At 46.7% G+C, this 16,489-nt stretch overlaps 1 protein-coding gene across 2 annotated transcripts in view; it reads left to right on the forward strand.

Moving 5' to 3' along the window:
- TCEA3 (transcription elongation factor A3) overlaps positions 1-15,077 on the forward strand; it is a 43,324-nt gene extending 28,247 nt beyond the window's left edge. For both annotated transcript variants that reach the window (XM_030218730.1, XM_030218729.1), the window contains 7 exons: positions 304-381; positions 1,264-1,427; positions 2,603-2,659; positions 6,982-7,136; positions 9,585-9,731; positions 11,174-11,245; positions 14,237-15,077. In XM_030218730.1, coding sequence (XP_030074590.1) covers positions 304-381; positions 1,264-1,427; positions 2,603-2,659; positions 6,982-7,136; positions 9,585-9,731; positions 11,174-11,245; positions 14,237-14,245 — 682 coding nt within the window. In that variant the 3' untranslated portion in view covers positions 14,246-15,077. The remainder of the gene's footprint in view (positions 1-303; positions 382-1,263; positions 1,428-2,602; positions 2,660-6,981; positions 7,137-9,584; positions 9,732-11,173; positions 11,246-14,236) is intronic.
- Positions 15,078-16,489: the final 1,412 nt, after the last annotated feature.

Genomic DNA, 16,489 nt, shown 5'->3' on the forward strand with positions numbered 1-16,489 from the left:
GAAAAGGAATGTTTAAGAACTGCCAATTAACATAATGAGTCATGAATGGGTAGAACTGATATGGAGATGGTATGTAATGATGCATGCATCTTTCATCGCTGTGCTAAATGTAATGAGGCACTGATTTTTCTTTCTGTTCTGGATTAGATTCTACTTTTATTGCTTTATTAAATACAAGTGATCAATAAGTTTGTCAAAAAAACAAGAAGTTTGTGTATGTAAAAAGTCATGTTCCGAGGGATACAGATAGATGATAAAACCTACTGATCTCGTTGACTTGGACTTTATCTCTTCCCATTTCAGGCCTCTTTCTTTAGGATCTGGTCCAGTATCATCTCCTCCAGGGTCCCGGAAGAACTCTATTGATGGGCGAGAGGAGAGGTAGGATGGAATTTCTGCTTTGGGGGGAGGGGGTGTGTGTTGAACGGCTACTTAGTAATCAGAATGCAAATGGGAACATTGGATTCCCATCCAGAAGAAAGGTGGTGGGTTAGAGATATTACAGGAATATCATTTTCTCAGAGTGCATCAGATTCTGGGAGTTAGAGGGATGGAGACCATTTCCTTTACTGGTGGTTAAGGATGTGGAGTACCCCTGGAGCTGCTTCTACCCATTGTAAGGTAACTAGAATTGTACCTTTTAGAGAGATGAAGGTGGTTCCATTGATGTCTTTGTTGAGGAACAGTTTCCTTTGTGTGAGGTAGGTGGGACACTTCATGTAGCACAGGGATCCCTAGTTCTGGTCCTTGAGGGCTGCAAACTGGTCTGGTATCCACAATGCTTATGCATGAGATATATTTGCAGTGCATTTTTTCTAGCGAAAAATGTGTCAGTACTCAAATGCCAGACTACCCTTCGGGGGGGGGGGGGGGTGATCACTAAGGGACCCACCCCACAATAGCCAGGTCCCCTGCAACCAGTCACAGAATCTATGATGGCAGAATTGGTGTGTAGAGCCTGAGCTCTTTCATTAAAACTTGGGGACCATGGGTTAATTTTAGCAGACAATGGAAAAGGTGCCGGTACTCAGTACCCCCTCAAAAAAAAGCCCTGTATATTTGCATGCCTTGCCTCCATTGTATGCAAATGTATCTCATGCATCCTTCTTTTGGAAATCCTGAAAACCAGATGGATTTGGGGTTCTCTCCTGCAATGTAACAGGAAGTCCCCTCTAAGTCAGGTTTAGAGAGATGATGGGGTTAGGCAGAGAAATGGTATTTATTGTACAGGCTGACGTCAAATTCCTTCACTTTTTTTTTCAGACCAAATGATCTCAAATTAAAAAATGAGGCAGCCAAGACCCCCACTAGCCCCTTATCCCCTTCCTTCTCTCCCACCATATGCTTCCTGTCTCCCTGCTACCTCACCGGTGACTCCATTCGTGACAAATGCATTGAGATGTTGTCAGCTGCTCTGAAGCACAACGGTAAGAAGGCAGTGTGTGAACTGGCAAGAGTGTGGTCTCTTCAAGTCCCACAGTTGCATAATTTCTAGTGTTTTGTTTGCAACCCGTGGCCCCAAATCAAAAAGAGGGATCAGGAGAAGCCATCATTTTGGAGGATTTAGAATATTTTTGGAAGTAAAAACCTATCCAGTATACAGTGGGGGTGATATTCAGCCCATGGTGCTAAGCAGCTTGTACACACTCACAGCAATGGGCTAAATTATCCCCAGCACTGAATTTCCTGGTACATGCGCTGACCCAGAAATTGACTGGGAACTGGCTGATATTCAGACCAGTGCCTGGTGAACTCAGTACATAAAGTTAGTGCAGCCTTTTGCTTGTCCTAACTTTACTAAACCAGTTAAGTTGTAGCATCTGCACATGCTCAAGGCCCCGCCCCAGCCAAGCACATGACCATGAGAAAAGGTAAGAAGAGATATCACGGGGGGGGGGGGGGGGGGGGGGAAGGTGGAGGAGAACAATTCCAGATACTGCGAATTCCAGAAGTGTGAGGGGCTATTATTGGGAGAATCCAAATTTGTCTTTAAGATGAAATTTACAGGGTTTTTCAGTGCTGAAACAGGGGATGGGGTGGGCCATTATTAGAGGTGGGCTATTATTAGAAACAATACAGTACATATATAGGCTGAGTGCGGCCTGCACCAGACTTCCTCCCTGAACCATCCGGCCCTTTCTGATGCAACTTCCTGTTTTGTGAAGGGAGGGACAGTTCAGGGAGGAAGTCCCGGTGCAGGCAGGCAGCCTATGAGTGAGTGCCGCTGCCCGGGCAAAGACTGCAGCAGTGAAGTGGAAGATACTGGGAAGGACGGGAACTGCTTCTTGGTTGTACAGAAAGTGGAGGAGGTGGGATTGGAAACCGAGACTCTAGTCTTCATAGGTTGTGACCTTGGGCATGTCACTTAACCCCTTCATTGTTTCAGGTGCAACCTTAGGTTATAAAGCCTCTGGGGATGGGAAATAATTACTGTACCTGACTATAACTTGCCTTGAGCTATTGTGTTTAAGGTGTGAGCTAAATCCAAATAAAAGAAATAATAATAATAATCTAAGATTAAAGCTCTGTCCTGCTCCCTTCTCTGACACACTTTGATTTTGTCTTCACCTGTGTTTTTCCCTTCTGTACGTTTATGTTTCAGAGGATTACAGAGAATTTGGAACCAATTGTGACCAGGTGGCCTCCGAAATTGAAGATCATATCCTTGCATGTGTCAACAAAGATATTTTCTCTTGTGTAACAACATTGTTTACGCTTTCCAAAATTACTAGGACTAGGGGGCATGCGATGAAGCTACAATGTAGTAAATTTACAACGAATCGGAGAAAACGTTTCTTCACTCAACGTGTAATTAAACTCTGGAATTCGTTGCCAGAGAATGTGGTAAAGGCGGTTAGCTTAGCGGAGTTTAAAAAAAGGTTTGGACGGCTTCCTAAAGGAAAAGTCCATAGACCATTATTAAATGGACTTGGGGAAAATCCACTATTTCTGGGGTAAGCAGTATAAAATGTTTTGTACTTTTTTGGGATCTTGCTAGGTATTTGTGACCTGGATTGGCCACTGTTGGAAACAGGATGCTGGGCTTGATGGACCGTTGGTCTTTCCCAGTATGGCAATACTTATGTACTTATGGTAATCAGACAGAGCTGTAAACCACGACTGCATTCCTAGCTGCGTTAGATAATTAATTACAGTGCAGTAACAGTTAGGGGACCTTTTACTAAGGCATGGCAAAAAATGGCCTGCGCTGGTATAGAGGTGCATGTTTTGGACTCGCGCAGGTCCATTTTTCAGCGCTCCTGCAAAAAAGGGCTTTTTTTTTTGTGGCCAAAAATGGACATGCGGCAAAATTAAAACCATCGCGCATCTATTTTTGGCCTGAGACCTTACCGCCACCCATTGACTTAGCGGTAAGGTCTCACACATTAACCGGGCGGTAATCGGCAGCACACGTACACTGCCGATTACCGCCAGGTAAGTGTCACGCGATAGGACATTTCTACCACGTGTTTTGCACATGCATCAAAAATTGAATTACCGCCCGGGGCATGCGGTAGTTCCAATTTGATGCCTGTTGTATGTGCGTAGGGCACCTATGTACCTTAGTAAAAGGGTCTCGTAATGCGGTACCTTAATAGCGTGAGACAATTTCTGTATTAACTACCTAATGTGGAAAGGTTGGGGAATGTGCCTTACTGTTAATGCAGAACAGGGGCGTAGCCAGACAACAGATTTTGGGTGGACCTAGGTAAGAAGTGGGTGGGCACCAAATGTTTCCCCCCCCCCCCCAACCACCACCACCACCAAAAAAAATATCTCAGCTGGCAGGAAAATGCTTCTTTCCACCTTGGCAGTCTGCAGCAGGCATGCGCTGAAAACTGAGCATGAGCAGGTGCCAGTATTGTGGAGAGTAGAATTTTGTTACTACTACCAGGGGAAAGTCTTCAGCTGGCAGAGCTTGGGATCTCCACCAGCTACCGCTAAACATGTGCTACTGTTGGGTTGGCCTGAGCCCTAAGTCCACCCAGGCCCACCTGTGATTTGCCAAAAATGAGTCTTGCTGCTGTATTTTGGGCAGTCTGAAGTTTTTTTCAGGATATGGGCATAGGCGTAGTTTGACTGTTTCATTTGGGGGGGCAAAAAATGGGCGGAGCATATTAGCATATCATTTGCATATATACATATGCAAATGAATATGCTAATATGGAGGAAGGAAATGAAATTTACAGGCAAAATATCACAGATGCACATTTCAAAAAGCTGACACATTTCAATTAATAAATTATGAATAAAATAAACTTTTATTTACCTTTGTTGTCTGATCATGTAGTTTTTCTATTCGCTTTGATCCCAGTGTCTTCTGTTTATGCAGTGTCTTCTTTCCAGTAGGCTTCCCTCTGCTCCCCACCCTCCCAGTCCCATCCATCTCTTGCTCCTTCCCTCTGCTCACCATCCCTCCGTCCCATCCATCTCTTGCTCCTTCCCTCTGCTGTGCCCTGACCTCTCCAAATCCCATCCATCTCCTGGTCCATCCCTCTGCTCCCCACCCCTCCCAGTCCCATCCATCTCTTGCTCCTTCCCTCTGCTCCCCACCCCTCCCAGTCCCAACCATCTCTTGCTCCTTCCCGCTGCTCCCCACCCCTCCCAGTCCCATCCATCTCCTGCTCCTTCCCTCTGCTCACCTCCTTTCCCAGTCCAATCCAATTCCTGGTCCTTCCCTCTGCTCCCCACCCACCCCTCCCAGTCCCATCCATCTCTTGCTCCTTCCCACCCCTCCCAGTCCCATCCATCTCCTGCTCCATCCCACTGCTTCCCACCCTCCCAGTCCCATCCATCTCCTGCTCCTTCCCACCCTCCCAGTCCCATCCATCTCCTGCTCCTTCCCACTGCTTCCCACCCTCCCAGTCCCATCCATCTCCTGCTCCTTCCCACCCTCCCAGTCCCATCCATCTCCTGCTCCTTCCCACTGCTTCCCACCCTCCCAGTCCCATCCATCTCCTGCTCCTTCCCACCCCTCCCAGTCCCATCCATCTCCTGCTCCTTCCCACTGCTTCCCACCCTCCCAGTCCCATCCATCTCTTGCTCCTTCCCTCTGCTCCCCACCCCTCCCCCCCCACGCGCGAGGTCCAAGATGGTGACTCCGTTTACCCCCTCTCTTCCTCCCTCCCTCCCTCCCTCCGGCGCAGGCAGCAGTCTTTTCCAGCGTTCCTGGCAGCGGTAGCGATGTACACGCTGCCTTCGGTCTGCCCCGGAAGCCTTCTCTTCAAGTTCCTGTTCCCACCTATGCGGGAACAGGAACTTGAAGAGAAGGCTTCGGGGCAGAGCCAAAGGCAGCGTGTATATCGCTACAGCTGCCAGGAACGCTGGAAAAGACTGCTGCCTGCGCCGGAGGGAGGGAGGAAGAGAGAGGAGTAGACGGAGACGCTCCTCTCCGTCCGATTGGCTTCCCTGCCCTCTCTGTCTGCGTCCCGCCCGAAAGGAAATGACGTCAGAGGAAGGCGGGACGCAGATAGAGAGGGCAGGGAAGCCAATCGGACGGAGAGGAGCGCGTGCCTGCATGTGTTTTTTTTTTTTTTTTTTTTTAACTTTTTTTTTTTTTTTAACTAATGGCGCGGCAGCGCCTCGCGTCGTTTGGGGGGGCACTGCCCCCCCTCGCCCCCCCCAGTCTACGCCTATGGATATGGGTCTTAAAGCCTAAGAAGATACTGTTACAGTAGCCGGCGTGCAGCGGACACACGTCAGAAATGAAATTACCTCAAGGGCCAAGCGGTAACCAGGTGGTAACTCCAAATTGATGCACGTTGGACGCACATAGGAGCCTACACGGTTTAGTAAACGGGCCCCTTAGAAAGGAACATCATTAGGAGAGTTTAAAACCAGATCCTCAGACAAAGGAACAAATAGGAATGTGATACCCTGTGAGGGCCACAGACACCCAGGATAGGCCATCAAGGCACCGACATGTTGCTGAAAGCCATATTTAAAAAAAATGAGTTATCTTGGACTGTACTTGGGTCCGAGCTGTTGACGCTGTGGGTTTTGAGGGTGGGAGGGAATTGGGTATTGGGAATGTTGAACAGTTCTGATTTCTGATAATGTTTCGTATTGTTTGTATAGGATTCTCTAATAATAACTTGAAAATTAAATTACTAACTCTTTTGGGAAAACGGACTGTGGCTTTAAGAAGAGCGACTACTGAAGTGTAGTTTCTGGTAATGACTTTTGAGGAACATGAAAATGAAAATTGTATTTGATTTTTAGAATTGTCAATATAGGTGTAGTTATTTCTGTTTAGTGCGAATGGGAGTAGGAGTGAGGTGTGGATGATGGGTTGTGTGAAAAGGTTTTAAAATATGGATAACGTGATTATAATTTGAATTAAACATTTAATAAAGATTGATAATTAAATACAACGGTTGTTAGAGATAATGCATGATATACAAATTTCAACCAATTATTGAGTATTAACCTAGAATATAACTTTGTTTAATAATAAAACAAGATTTAACATAAAAAATAAGTTATGAGAACAGTCTTGAGTTTCAGGAACGATTGCTCAGACTGAATATAATATACTGGTATTCCAGTTATTTACATGTAAACCTGGTGCCTAAATGTTGACCCTCACTTTATAGAATTCACTCCATAACTGTCCTTTCAGAACTTTATTAATTATTTTGCAAATTAAAATCAATTTCTTGATATGAGAAAATCATGGCCTCTTGACCACATGTTCATCAATTCATGTATGTAGATGAGCACACTAAATCATGACACTTGAGTTGGTTCTTGAGGTGGGGGTTGGGGCTGAGTGGTTACCAAGAAATACAGCAGGCAAACCAGCCGAGCAAATCATAATACCATCAAACTGTAGTGAATGAATCAGTTTCTGGGAAGAGTAGTTCCGATAAATTACTGTTCCACGTTGAACAAGTCTCCAGTAAGCACAGGATGTTGACTATGGTGATACCATTCAAGAAACTTCCACCCCTGAGGATAGTTGTTCCTTGACAATGCCACATATTTACCAGGAGCTAAAGGTCACTGATATGAAGTATCGGAACCGGGTCCGGAGCAGAATCAGCAACCTGAAGGATCCCAAGAATCCCAACCTACGCAGGAATGTGTTGTGTGGCAGCATCTCCACTGAGCGGATAGCGAGGATGACGGCTGAGGTAAAATGGTGAAGGAGAAGGAATTCTAAGAGCTGGAGATGAAAGCCAGGAGGAATGTAGGAAGCTGATATGGCTTTTTTTTTCTATACCATAAGAAAGGGGATAAGTTTCAAACTGTCCACACAGTTTTTACCTGTGAGCTTTGCACCAGTTCTCAAAAAGTGTGGAGGAGAATCCCAGTGGTGTATTTATACTAGGAGTGTTGTGTACGAACTCCCTGTTAGACTCAGCCCCCTGCCTCCTCCTGTACCTTAAAATCCCTCTGCTGCAGTATTCACTCGGGCAGCAGCAGCGGCGGCACTCATAGGCTGCCTGCGGCCTGCACCGGGACTTCTTTCCTGAACTGTCCCGCCCCTTCTGGTGCAACTTCCTGTTTTGTGAAAGTTAGGATGGTTCAGGGAGGAAGTTCCGGTGCAGGCCGCAGTCAGCCTATGAGTGCCACTGCCGCTGCCCGGGCGAAGACTGCAGCAGAGAGGATTTTAAGGTACTGGGGGCAGTGCGGGGGATGGGGGAGGAGATGCACCCCCTGTAAAAATATTCCTGGCTACGCCGCTGTAGAAGCCTAATGGCTAGTGCAGTGGTCTGTGAACTGGGGCAACAGGGTTCAGTTCCCACTGTGGCTCCTTTTGAGCCTGGGCAAGTTACTTAACCCTCCATTGTTCCCAGATACAAAACTGTTCTCTACCATCGGGTGCTTACTGGTGGTAAATGGCAGTGTACACTTGCTGCACGCCTACTGCCCGGGTAGCGCATAAGACCTTACCATTAAGTCAATGGGTGGTGGTAAGGTCTGAGGCCAAAAATGTTTTTTATTTTGCTGCACGTCCATTTTCCAGACCCTTAAAAAAAAAAGGCCCTTTTTCCAGGATGCGGCAGAAACTGGCCCAGTGCGCACTCAAAAGACGCACTCTTACTGCCGCAGCCCATTTTTTGCCATGGCTTTTGGCTGCATTGAGGGGCCCTTTTTCTAAGCCATGGTAAGGTCTTACGCGCTAAGTAGGCAGTAGGCGTGCAGCAAGTGTACACTGCCATTTATTGCCAGTAAGTACCCGATGGTAGAGAACAGAAAATATTTTCTACCATGTGTTTTTGGCATGCAGCAAATTCAGAATTACTGTCCGGTGGAGTAGAACAGGTGGATGTGAAGCGTCTGTTCACGCTTTCCAAAAATACTAGGACTAGGGGGCATGCGATGAAGCTACAATGTAGTAAATTTAAAACAAATGTGAGAAACGTTTTCTTCACCCAACGCATAATTAAACTCTGGAATTCGTTGCCGGAGAACTTGGTGAAGGCGGTTAGCTTAGCAGAGTTTAAAAAGGGGTTAGACGGTTTCCTAAAGGACAAGTCCATAAACCACTACTAAATGGACTTGGGAAAAATCTACAATTCCAGGAATATCATGTATAGAATGTTTGTACGTTTGGGAAGCTTGCCAGGTGCCCTTGGCCTGGATTGGCCGCTGTCGTGGACAGGATGCTGGGTTCGATGGACCCCGGTCTTTTCCCAGTGTGGCATTACTTATGTGTACACGGTAGCCGGTCGGTAATGTTGATTTGGTGCATATAGGGCCTTACGCGGCTTTGTAAAAGGGCCCCTGAGGGAGGGCAGTTTTCAGACAACTAATGCTAGAAAATTGCTTTCTCCCCTTTTCAGTTCCTTTGAAAATGACCTTCAAAAAGTTGATAGGGCGGTCATGATTTCACTCTGTGATCCAAATCGAGAGTCACAGTTGGCAAAACACCATCACAAATGTGGGTTTACAGATTCTCAACCAGCTCTTTTCAGCAGTCTGTGGCATGTGGAAAAGTAGACACAGTAAGAGCAAAAGCTTTCAAATCTTTACTGGAACTGACTCGTTAGCTGAACTTGAAGCTCTCGCTGATCAGTGAAACCTGGAGTTATCTGATGACTGATCCTGTTGCCCTGTCACGTGACATCACTGGAGAACACAATGTTATCACCGCGTCCAACACAGGAGGTTTAAACCTCTTCTTAAAAAAAACAAAAACTAAAAAAGAAAAAGACATTGGTTCTGAAGCAGGGGCGTAGCCAGACAGCAGATTTTGGGTGGGCCTAGTCAAGAAGTGGGTGGGCACCAAGTGTTCTCCTCCCCCCCCCCCCCCCCCCCAATGCAATGAGGCCAGTATCAGCAGCTTAGGAAGCTTAGTGTTTTCAGCACCATCAGGGGGAGGGTCTTCAGCTGGCGAAGCTTGGGATCCCCACTAGCTAGCACTAAATATGTACTGTTGTTGGGTGGGCCTGAGCCCTAAATGGATGGGCCCCGGCCCACCCAGGCCCACCTGTGGCTACGCCACTGTTCTGAAGGGCAAGTCCACGCAGTCATAAACCTTTATAACAAAATATAAAAATAGAAGAAACTGTTACATTTGCTGTGCTTTTTGCTAGAATTGATTCCAGGGTTGAATATTGACCTCATCTCCACAGGAAATGGCCAGTGATGAGCTGAAGGAGCTACGGAACGCCATGACACAGGAAGCCATCCGGGAGCATCAGATGGCCAAAACGGGGGGCACGCAGACGGATCTCTTCCAGTGCAGTAAATGCAAAAAGAAAAACTGCAGCTACAACCAGGTGCGCGCTAAGGTGTCCTTTGACTAAGCTGCGTCGCGGGTAAAAGGCTGTCTTTTGTTCTCAAAAGGAAATGGCCGTATGGTAAGTGAACCGCTTGCCGTGCGGCCATTTCAGGGGGGGGGGGGGAAGCACTTACCGCCACCCGTTAAGATGGGAAGGGCTCCTGCGCTAACCAGGCAGAAACAGGAAGTTGCGCGTGCGTCAGAGGTGGGGCAAACCGTGGCGGAGGGAGAGTGCTGAGGAGGCCGAAGGCAGGATGTTTGAATCACTCCTGCGCCGGAAACTTCTGTTTAGAAACAAAGTTAGACCGGGCAAGCGAGGAAGACGCAACAGAACATCTGCTAAGAGGGTGCAGGTAATAAGGTAAATGTCTGTAGCACGGGCAGGTGGGAGAATGGGGGAGGGAGAAGGGAGAAAGGAGATACTGGATTGGGGGTAGGGGGGTGGGGGCGCCAGAGTCCCTAGCACCGGCCCTGTGGGTGTGGCTGTGGTACTAAGCAGTGAGGCAGGAATGGGGGAGGGGGGGGGAATCTCTCTGCAGTATTCCCATAAGGATGTTTTAATTTTAGGGCTGTGAGGTTGCCATCAGTGCCATGGCTGACTTGGATCATGCAAAAAAATGTCTACAAATCAAGTGTGTGAAATGTATGGAAGGTATTTGAATGGGACACAGAACAGGCTTACATTAGTGCAGTCTGTCGTTCCAGCCAGAGTCCTTAAGGCTGAACTTTTCAATGCTCTGTCTACAAGCCAAGGACTCCTTATTACCAAGCATGGGCCAGCAAGAGCTGGCTTGCTTTCTTTGTCATCCTGGTGGGTCATTCTTCTTATAAAGCCTTGTTATCCCCGCTGTGTTGCTACGCTCTTGTTTTTAGGCTTTTAGCCCTCCCCAAATTGGGATGTACCAGCCACCCACAACCCGGGGAATAGAACAAAGCCGAGGCCACGTATGAGAAAGTCAATTTCGTTTTTATTACTTACCAAAGGAAATATAAAGCATAATCAGATACAAAGGATAATTTCTCATGGGAGAACAGGCAGTACTGTTACAAAAAAGTGTTAGCTGCTTCTGTTTTTCTCCAAAGTAAAGCTTTGACATCACCTCTTATATACATTCATCATCTTTAGCAATAGTTCAAATACAGTTCATGTTAAAAAAACTGATTAGCACTTCTCGGAAAACCTAGTCATCCTCACTCAGGAATGATCTTGTTCCTTTTCCAGCCACCTGTTTCCCTTATGTTACTAAATCACATTGCCCTGTTTCTGTACCCTTCTCCTTTCCTCATTCTTGTTTGCCCAGAAGGGTGTCTCAACAGATCATGAGTTCTTGACTCATAGAGAAGTCCTACAGGAGTCACTGAGGCCTAGTACTACTGGTCCCTTAGGCCTACTCCATGGTTTATGGTTATACATGTATCCTATGTTTCTACACTCTCCAGGTGCAGACTCGCAGTGCTGATGAACCTATGACAACCTTTGTGCTTTGCAACGAGTGTGGGAACCGCTGGAAGGTCAGTATCTCTCCCCATTTGGTGCACCAGTAGGTGGCGGTGTTGGAAAATGAAATGCACACACACAGATTTCCAAAAACACATCGCCTGATGCCATAGACACAGAAACTTGCTGGGTACAATCGATGTCAAGGGTGAGCCTGTTAAAATTGGCCCTTGTTGCTGAAGCTGTGGACTAGCTTCAACCCTGTTTTCCGCAAGTTATGTGCTACTTTTCATTGGGCTGACACAATAATGATTTGGAGATATTGTCCTTCCCGTCTGTCTGTTCTTGGAAGCTTTTGTACAGCATTATCTTTGAAACATTCTTGGCTGAACTGGCCAAGATGTTGGCTTTGTCCAGGACAGAGACAGCTGCTGGAACCCTCTACTCTTTCCAGTAAGCACCTAATGGGGGAAAATGTTTTGAAATTGTTTTCCTTAAGCCTGACTGATTCCTCCTTCTCCTTTGAGACTTCCCCTCATTTGAGACCTGACCTCCACTGGGCCATGTGCCTTAGACCTTTCTTTGAAATTATGCGGGGCTTAACCCCATACTTTATATCCCCTTCCCAACCCAGCAAGCCAAAGTCATCACAGTGACGGACTCAGCCAATGGCCACAAACCTGTGGCTCTGTTGGCATCAGATTAACGTGGACCCACAGTCTGGCCACTAGGTGTCGCCACTGTACAATGACGAGGACTTCCTCTCTTCGTGGGGGCTGTGAGCACTGCCCTGGGAGAAGAAGCTGCACTTGCGAACCAAAAGTCAACTTGCAGTGTGCAGCACTATTACTGAACAACCGGGCAGGCCCTGCAATGTTAATTAAATTGCAGATTGGTATTCTGTTTATATTTATACGTAAGGGTCACCCTTGGGCTCATGGGGATGCACTTTCATCTCATTTTCTAAACAGAAGGAAAAATAAGTAACCCTTTGATTGATTTTCCTTTAGTTTCATCTGGCAGGGTAGTTCCACCCGCCCCCCCCATCTAAACTAATGATTAAAATCTGTTAGAGGATATCCCTAGAACCATCTACATCTTACCCCATCCATGGATCTACATGAGGCAGGAACTCCAGGGCTGATGGTCATTTTAGTGTGTGCACTAAAATAAAATGAATCCCCCCCCTTCCCCCCCCCCCCACCAGAACACAAAAGAGCAGAAATGAAAATTCCTAACCTGTAAACCTAAACAGACATGATACACATCCCCCTACCTCCCCCCCCCCCCCCCCCCCCCACACACACTTAGTGGTGCATTAGATATGGAGGAGGGTTCGCAACCCAGTTCTCAGGACACACCTAGCTGGTCTGGTTTTCAGGATATCCTCAATGAATATACATGAGCTAGATTTGCATGCACTGCTTCATTGTTTACAGATCTATCTAATTTGTGAAAGACAAGGACAAATCAAACTCGGGTACACATATAAAGTATCACATACCATGTAAAATGAGTTTATCTCGGTGGGCAGACTAGATGGACCGTACAGGTCTTTATCTGCTGTCATTTACTATGTTACTCTTTGGAGTTCTACATGGAATGTTGCTACTAATTGGGATTCCAGAATCTTGTAACTCTTTAGGATTCCAGAATCTTCAGAACTTTTAGTACAAGAACAGAGCTGGACAGACTTCTACAGACTGTGCTCCGAGAATGACAAGGACAAATCAAACTTGAGTATAAAATATCACACACCATGTAAAATGAGTTTATCTTGTTGGGCAGACTGGATAAGACCATACAGGTCTTATCTGCCGTCATTTACTATTAGGGATATCCTGAAAACCTGACTGGCTAGGTGTGTCCCAAGGGCTGATTTGAAAACTCCGGATTTAGAGAACTATCTCAACAGCAAAAAGGGGGAAAGCTGTACTTCCACAAAAGATCAAATCCAAGGAGAAGGGGTGGAAGACAAGAAAAAGGTGTTCCAGGATGAAAAACCAGAATCAGATACAAAAGTCCAGTGCTTCTAAAAAAGACTTTATTCTCTAAACTATACACTCTTTGGACTTTTCAGTGCTATCTTATTTCTGGATAATCCTCATTCTGAGCTGTTCAAAGCACTAGCGTTCCTGCACTGTAGTTCCGTTAGAAGTATTTTCCTACAGACAGTTTTTTGTACTTGCCTTGACACATTATGCTCCACTTTTCTAAAGCATTGCTGATAGAGACTCCTGAGGAAGGCTTGTAGCCGAAACACGGCCTCTGTTGGGTCAAGATTGTCCATGCACCCTGTATATGTTGGAGAATAAAGTTGGGTCAGGATTGTCCACGCACCCTGTATATTTTGGAGAATAAATTTGGGTCAGGATTGTCCATGCACCCTGTATATTTTGGAGAATAAAGTTGGGTCAGGATTGTCCCCGCACCCTGTATATTTTGGAGAATAAAGTTGGGTCAGGATTGTCCCCGCACCCTGTATATTTTGGAGAATAAAATTGGGTCAAGATTGTCCACGCACCCTGTATATGTTGGAGAATAAAGTTGGGTCAGGATTGTCCACGCACCCTGTATATTTTGGAGAATAAAATTGGGTCAAGATTGTCCACGCACCCTGTATATTTTGGAGAATAAAGTTGGGTCAGGATTGTCCACGCACCCTGTATATTTTGGAGAATAAAATTGGGTCAAGATTGTCCACGCACCCTGTATATTTTGGAGAATAAAGTTGGGTCAGGATTGTCCACGCACCCTGTATATTTTGGAGAATAAAGTTGGGTCAAGATTGTCCACGCACCCTGTATATTTTGGAGAATAAAGTTGGGTCAGGATTGTCCACGCACCCTGTATATTTTGGAGAATAAAGTTGGGTCAGGATTGTCCACGCACCCTGTATATTTTGGAGAATAAAGTTCTATAGAAGCATTGGACTTCTGTATCTGCTTCTGGCTTTTCACCGTGGAACACCTTTTCGTTGTCTTCTACCCCTTCTCCTTCGATTAGAGAACTATCTGCCATTCTCTGTAACTAAGTTCTGTCTTTTCTTTTTTTTTTGTCCCCAGTTCTGCTAATGTGACTCATCTCTCGCGTCGCCATGTGAATATTTTTACCCCATGTCCAGAGGCAGAAGCACCCAGTGGGAGACGTAAAGTCAAAAGTGTCCAGCAATTCTAAGATGAAATCCCATCTTGTGATCAGCAGACAACGACGTACCATTCCCGCTCTTTTGTACTTACTCCTTCTCATTCGTAGAACTAAATCCTGGGCAGTAATGGTTTGGAAAAGCTTTGCTAGCATTGGATATAATAGTATTTAATTAGGAATAGCAGGTAGGACTCCTGTTTATAGGCAAAGGTTACTTTTTCCAAACTATTGAAGAACAGATATCTGTATCAAAGTTGTTGACTCAGAACTCTCAACTACAGTTGTACGAAATAGCATATTTTACTATTTGGCAGAATACGAATAGTGAAAAATCTTATTTGGCCAAATACGAATACTGAATATGAATAATGGGCATTGAGCTTTAACATAACAAATAATAGTAGTAATGTGAAATCAAAGATCGAGGGTTTATTTCAGTAGGATTTAGTACTGTAGAGCCCTGGATTATTCGTATTCAAATTTAAATCACTATTTGGCCGAATATGAATAATGTATAAATATTCAGTACAGCCTTATGGTCAACTGGATGGGTCAAAACAGCATATAGGGGTCATTGGTCTGCTGGTCCTTCTAGCTTGAGCACTACATCTTGGTATTTCCCCAGGAATTACCTTTCACCCCACCTACAGCCTGCTGTCTCTCTCAGCGGCATACTGAGGGTGGGGCGGTCGCCCGGGTGCACGCTGCAGGAGAGGTGCAGGGAGCAGCCGTGTTGTTGTCGGCTCTGCCGGTTCCCTGCTTCCTCTGCTGTTACTTCCTGTTCCGAGGCAGAGGGAGCAGGGAACCAGCGCCCCCCAGCACCCCAGCAGGTAAGAAGAATGCACCCGGTGGGAGGGGGGCTTGGAGGTGATGCGCCTGAGGGAGGGACGATGCTGTACCCTGGGTTGTCATGCTGCACCTGTGGGGAACGGACGATGCTGCACCCAGGAGGGGGTGCGCAGCGATGATCCGCCCCAGGTGGCAGCCGACCAAGGAACACCACTTCTCTCTCTCTATACATGGAAGTCTGTAATAGTTTAACCAACCACCAAAACTAGAGAGGCCGCTGTCCACACTGCAAGGGTTAGATCCCAACTGGGTGGGGGGGGGGGGGGGGTGAAGCATCTTCAGTGTTAGCTGGTGCCATGTTGCCAAAAAGCCTGGTGGCGGTGCCTTGGGTGCATGTTTTTCAACTGAATGTAGAACTTGGATTCTCTGGTGGATAGAATAGAGGAAGTGAGAGGAGGTGGAGTGGACTGGACTGGACTGGGGTGGTGGGATGGGAAGGGGTATTTAGATATGCTTTTTAAAAACTGTACATTTGCGAGGGGTTGTAGATGTGCCGGATCTCTGTGAGTGTGTCGTTGAAACATATGCCGAACGGGCTGTAGACTTGTGTGTAGGTGAATTTTTACATTTGCTCTCGAATGTTAAATCGGAACCCTGTATAAAGATCATAAAAGTGTAATGAACCTGTTTGCATTTGTTTTGTCTTTTAATGTGTTTGCAGAGCGTTGTTTTCCATAGGATACATACATAGAGAGGCTGAGCGTGTCCTGGTTTTGTCCAGAGGGAACCTATGTATTTCTAAGAGAAGTAGGGCTATATGTCCCATAGGCGCCGACTCCTTGGGTGCTGTGGGTGCTCAAGCACCCCCAATATTTCACCCACCGGAAGTTCCCTTCGTCCTTCCTCCCTCCCTTTGAGTTCCAGGCCCTCTCCCTCCAAATTTTAAAAGTCATCATCTTACCTCGTTGGGGTTACGGTGGCAGCAGTGGTGAAAAGTGTGCAGGCTCGGCACTTAGTTCAGTCTTCCCTTCTCTTTCTCTCAGCTCTGGTCCCGCCCTCGAGGGCAGGACCAGAGCTGAGAGAGAGAGAAGGGAAGACTGCTGAGCCTGCACGCTTTGCACCGCTGCTGCTGCCGTAACCCCGACAAGGAAAGATGATGACTTTTAAAATTTGGAGGGAGGGGGCCTGGAACTCGAAGGGAGGGAGGGGGGCCTTGGAACTTGGAGGGACCCTGGAACTCGGAGGGAGGGGGACCCTGGAACTCAGAGGGAGGGGGGATGAACTCAGAGGGAGGGGGGCCCTGGAACTCGAAGGGAGGGAGGGAGAGAAAGGAGAGAGGGGAGGGAGGGAGGGAGGAGGGGGGCCTTGGAACTTGGAGGGAC

This window comes from Microcaecilia unicolor, chromosome 11 (assembly GCF_901765095.1).
Source record: "Microcaecilia unicolor chromosome 11, aMicUni1.1, whole genome shotgun sequence".
NCBI lineage: Eukaryota > Metazoa > Chordata > Amphibia > Gymnophiona > Siphonopidae > Microcaecilia > Microcaecilia unicolor.